The sequence below is a fragment of the Gekko japonicus genome, unplaced genomic scaffold (genome assembly GCF_001447785.1).
Source record: "Gekko japonicus isolate JY-2015 unplaced genomic scaffold, Gekko_japonicus_V1.1 scaffold4095, whole genome shotgun sequence".
Lineage (NCBI taxonomy): Eukaryota > Metazoa > Chordata > Lepidosauria > Squamata > Gekkonidae > Gekko > Gekko japonicus.
The window spans coordinates 69,508-74,949 of record NW_015162601.1 but is presented as its reverse complement, the minus strand read 5'-3'; the positions used below and the strand labels follow the sequence as shown (position 1 = coordinate 74,949).

General features: G+C 53.0%; 1 protein-coding gene across 1 annotated transcript in view; it reads left to right on the top strand.

Annotated features, from left to right (window-relative positions):
- LOC107106337 (protein kinase C beta type-like) overlaps nt 1-5,442 on the top strand; it is a gene marked incomplete at its 5' end in the record, with an annotated part of 104,111 nt that overhangs the window by 31,355 nt on the left and 67,314 nt on the right. Inside the window, 2 exon segments of the mRNA XM_015406472.1 lie at nt 4,864-4,999; nt 5,002-5,062. Of these exon segments, the coding sequence (XP_015261958.1) occupies nt 4,864-4,999; nt 5,002-5,062 (197 nt within the window).

The window sequence follows — 5,442 nt, the reverse complement described above, 5'->3', positions numbered from 1 at the left end:
CAGTTAAAAAGGACCAGGAGGAGATGGGAAAGACCTTTCTCTGCCTGAGACCCTGGAGAGCTGTCAAGAGGGGCTGTGGCACAGTGGCAGAGCCTCTGCTTGGCATGCAGGAGGTCCCAGGTTTGATCCCCGGCAGCATCTCCAGTTAAAAGGGACCAGGCAGGAGGTGATGGGAAACACCTCCGCCTGAGAACCTGGAGAGCTGTCAAGAGGGGCTGTGGCTCAGTGGCAGAGGCTTTGCTTGGCAGGCAGAAGGTCCCAGGTTCAATCCCCGGCAGCATCTCCAGTTAAAAGGACCAGGCAGGACGAGATTGGAAAGACCTTTCTCTGCCTGAGACCCTGGAGAGCGGTCAAGAGGGGCTCTGGCTCAGTGGCAGAGCCTCTGCTTGGCATGCAGGAGGTCCCAGGTTCAGTCCCCGGCAGCATCTCCAGTTAAAAAGGACCAGGCAGGAGGTGATGGGAGAGACCTCCGCCTGAGACCCCGGAGAGCCAGTCTGAATGGACAACACTGACCTTGATGAATTGATGGTCTGGTTCAGTATAAGGCTGTGTTCTAGCTGGACAGAGCAGAGGGTGACTTACTCCTGCCCAGGTCAAGGCCGAGCCGGAATTGGTGACCTCCGGGGCTCGGGGAAGCTGGGAGGCTGCCTGGCTGGGCATAATCAACCTGGATGACACCCGCACATCTGTCCTGGGCTCCTTTTCCTCTGCAGCCTGAAAGCTGGCTCCCGCTCGGAAGGCCGGCCATGCATCACGGAGCCCCTTCCGAGCCAGCGCCTTGCGAAAGGATTCATTTTCCGAGGAACGTGTCGATTTTAACTCGGGGGAGCGGGCGGCGGGACAGGCGTGTTTATTTCGGAAGCGATCCCACCGCAAATTGAAGCCATGTGTCTTAATAATTGGCAGGGTGCCCTCGGTGTTTTTCCACGGCCTCCCTTCGGCTCGGTTTGATGAACGACAGAGAATTGCGCTGGCAGGAGAGCTGGGCGGCTGGAGTGTATTACGATAAATAAGTCGGCGGGTCGCCACAACCGGTTTAAAATATTAGGAGGATGAGTTATTTGGCGCGAGAGAAAAAGTGCTCGCATTGCTGGAGGCACGGCTGAATCCCAGGGCCTGGGAGGAGGAGGAGGAGATGGGATTTATACCCCACCCTTCACTTGGAGTCTCAGAGAAGAAGAAGAAGGAAGAAGAGGAGGAGGAGGAGATTGGATTTATACCCCACCCTTCACTTGGAGTCTCAGAGAAGAAGAAGAGGAGGAGGAGGAGATTGGATTTATACACCACCCTTCACTGGGAGTCTCAGAGAAGAAGAAGAAGGAAGAAGAGGAGGAGGAAGAAGACTGGATTTATATCCCACCCTTCACTCGGAGTCTCAGAACGGCTTACAATCTCCTTTCCCTTCCCCTCCCCACAACAGAAACCCTGTGAGGTAGGCGGAGCTGAGAGTGCTCTTTTGAGGACTGCCCTTGAGAGATCGGCCCTGACAGAACTATGGCTTGCCCAAGGTCATCCAGCAGCTGTGAGTGGAGGAGTGGGGAATCAAACCCGGTTCTCCCAGATTGGAGGTCCGCACACTTAACTGCTACCCCAGCCTGGTGTGGTCCGTCCTTGTGAAGTCTGTCCTTGTGTCTGGCCCTCCAGAGGTATCCTGCCTCCATCTGTAGGCCAGCTTAGATCCAGCACTACACCTTCGTGTCCAGGCATGCAAAGCCGACTGGGGCAGAGTCAGACTATGAGTCCATCTAGCTCCATCTGGTCTCCCCCTAACTAGCCTCCGTTCTCCAAGGCCGCAGGTGGAAAAGAGGGTCTTTCCTGGCTCCTGCTTAAGGGGAGACGTCAGGACTCAACCTGGGACCTTCTGGGACCTTCTGCCCACTGAGAGCCAGTTTGGTGTAGTGGTTAAGTGCGCGGACTCTAACCTGGGAGAACCGGGTTTGAGTCCCCACTCCTCCACTTGCGCCTGCTGGATGACCTTGGGCAAGCCGTAGTTCTGATAAGAGCTGTTCTTGGGAAAAGAGCAGTTTCTGTCAGAGCTCTCTCAGCCCCACCTACCTCACAGGGTGTCTGTTGTGGGGAGGGGAAGGGAAAGGAGTTTGGGAGCCGCTCTGAGACTCCAATTGAAGGGCAGGGTACAAACCCAATCTCTTCTCTTCTTCTTCTTCACAAAGCAGCCGCTCAGCCAAGGATCTAGCTACCTGGTTCAACCGGCTTCCTCACAATCCCCAAGTGAGCTCCCCCCCTCCCCTCCTCTCCATCTTGCACCTTTCTCCGGTGCCTCCCTGGGGGCAGTAGCAGCTTTTGCCTCCTTCGCTGCGCGATAGGCAGCACGGTCTAGTAGTTCGCGTGTTGGACCGGTACTCGGGAGGCGCAGGTTCGAATCCTCACTCTGCCGTTGAGCTCAGCAGCCTGGCCTACCTTACAGGGCTGTTGTGGGGCAAAACTGAGAAGGTGAGGATGACACCCTCTGACCTGGGCTCCTGGGTGGAAGGGCAGAATTAAAATTATGGGAGGGTGGCCAGGTTGATCTGGAATAGAGGAGCTAGATTTCGAGTACAGGAGCACCTTAAGAGACCAACGGCATTTTCGGGGTAGGAGCTTTTGAGGGGCAATGGTCCCTGCGCCAGAGTCCCTTGGCTGATGCAGTTGGGATGGAAAAGCGAGTCATAAAAACCAACTTTTCTGCTACTGCTGCTGCTTCTGGAGCCCGATGAGCCCTGCTCAGGATGAGTGAGTTCTGTCGGCTGCCTAGAAGTTTGGCCTGAGCCCCGATTCTCTATGTTAAAACACAATTCAGTCACTATGGAGTTAAATGTTGTTAGTTAACAGGATGTTACCTTATCTGACCTATAGCCAGCTCAAAATATGCTGTTAGGTTCCCTCCAGCCTGAGAGGAGATAATTGAGATTCTGTCACTTCCCTGAATTAGAAAAAAACCACCCTTAGACATTTATCGGCTATTTTGACATATTTATTGCTTTGCAGCTGTTGACCGTATCACCTTGACTTGTTATTTAGTTTTTCACTTTGCACATCTTAAACATCATCATGTTACATGTTAATTTGCCGTTAAGTCCCTGTCTGTAAGTTTAGAACCTCATCTTCCTTCCCAGTGTATTCCAAAAAGTGTGCCTTGCACACAAAAGCTCATACCATGAATAAACCTTTGTTGGTCTTAAAGGTGCCCACTGGACTCCAATTTTGTTCTCGTGACCCATAGCCTGTAAGAGGAATGTTTAGCCAAGGTGGGGAGTTTGTGGGGGTTGTTTATCCGAGCAAAGTGACCTGTAGCCTTTTGCATTGGTCAGCTAGCATCTTGTTTGTGGAAACGCTTTGATCATGTATCCCCAAGTTTATGGCTCTTTGTGTTCAGCAACAAGGACACAAAAGAGCCATCTGTGAGCCATGTACCTGATAGGATGTAGGCAGCTGCCAAGTACGTAGCCTTTCATTTCTTTTATCCAAAGTGCCATTCCCTTGTTTTCTGCAGTAAAGTCAGGGTTTTTTTAAAGCTTCGGCATGGAGTGGCTCTTGTCTTTGGGATCCCAGCCTCTGTCTAAAACAGAACCCCAACAGATGCCCTGAGCAATGTTGCCATGTTAGGAAGGATGTTGACAAGCTCGAACGTGTCCAGAAGAGGGCAACCAGGGTGGTGAGAGGGTTGGAATCCAAGTCTTATGAGGAAAGGCTGAAAGAGTTGGGTATGTATAGCCTGGGAAAGAGAAGGCTTAGAGGGGACACGATTGCAGTCTTCAAGTATTTGAAGGGCTGTCATGTAGAAGAGGGAGCAGATCTCTTCTCTCTTGCTCCGGATTGCAAGATTGGATCTAATGGGTGGAAATCACAAGGGAGTCGATACCGGCTAAATATCAGGAGAAACTTCCTGACTGTCAGAGTGGTTGAGCAGTGGAACAGACTGCCTCGGGAGGTGGCAGATGCTCCTTCGCTGGATGTTTTCAAGCGGAGGCTGGACGGCCATCTTTCTGGGGTGTTGTAGGGCCGTCTTTCAGCTGTGCTCCTGCAGAGTGCCAGGGGTTGGACTAGATGACCTGCAAGGTCCCTTCCAACTCTAAGATTCTGTGATTCTATGTTAAGAGTCTGAGAGGTGCCCAGACCTCAGGAGGGAAGCCTGCGTGCTTGTAGGGTTTGGCGGTCAAGAGGGAAAAGGGGTGATTGCGGGGCTGGTTCGGGGGGTCTTGTCCTTCCTTCCCCCAAGAAAGGAACTCCTACTGCCGCTTAGCCCCAAGCTACAGGTCCCAAAGGGCACCCCGGTCCCCTCCTGTGCCGCTGAAGGCCGGGAGCCTCCTCAGCCCCTGCAACACCCTCTGCCTTGTGTCGTGCGAGCAATGCTCCCTCTAAGCTATGGAGTCTTGTGAGTAAGAATTCTTCCTTGTGAGCTCCTGGCCTTAAAGTTGTGAGCAAGCGATTTGGCTACTGCATAGATTCGTTTGCTCTGGAGCCCTTCTCCCTGAGCTGAGACAAATAGGTGTGAGCCTGAGGCTAAAAAACTGTGAGCTGGCTTAGAGGGAACACTGGTTGTCCTCCCCCCTACGGCGTTTAGGGCACAGTGTGGGCACAGGCCGGAACTCGCATGTTAAGAACATAAGAGATGCCAATGTTGGATCAGGCCAAATGCCCATCCAGTCCAACACTCTGTCACACAGTGGCCAAAAATACCAGGTGCCATCAGGAGGTCCAGCAGTGGGGCCAGGACACTAGAAGCCCTCCCACTGTTGCCCCCCCCCAAGCACCAAGAAGACAGAGCATCACTTGCCCCAGAGCCCCTATCTATACCTTGGGGCTAATAGCCACTGATGGACCTCTGTTCTCAGTCGTTCTCCCGCTCCTGCCTCTGTTCTCCAGGTGATGCTGTCCGAACGGAAAGGCACGGACGAGCTCTACGCCGTGAAGATCCTGAAGAAGGACGTGGTCATCCAGGACGACGACGTGGAGTGCACCATGGTGGAGAAGCGGGTGCTGGCCCTGGCCGGGAAGCCCCCAGCCAGATGCAGTCTTGCTCCCAGACCATGTTAAGCTCCGAGCCTGCAGCCGGGACTCTGTGGCTGGTGGGGAAATAGTTTTTTTTTTCTGGTGGGGCTGAAGTTCTCAGTGCAGAAAGGAAAGCCGGGATTCTGAGTCTTCCCAAGCTGTCTGTTCTACATAGGCATTCTGAATCCTTTAGCCAGTTGAAAGCTGTGACCGGGATAGAACTCTCAATGGCAAGCTGTCCACCACTTTAGAGGACAGTTCTCAGCTGCTGCAAGTTAATCACTTCTGCCAGCCTAAGCAACAACTCAGATAACAAACCGGCAGGTGGGGTGTGTGTGATGACTTCTACAGTCAAGAAAGCTAACACTTAGGGCAGAAAAACTCTCTGAAAGGAGACCAGTTTCTGGACACAGTTAGAAGTTATCCTAGAGGTCACCTACTCCAACCCCCTTG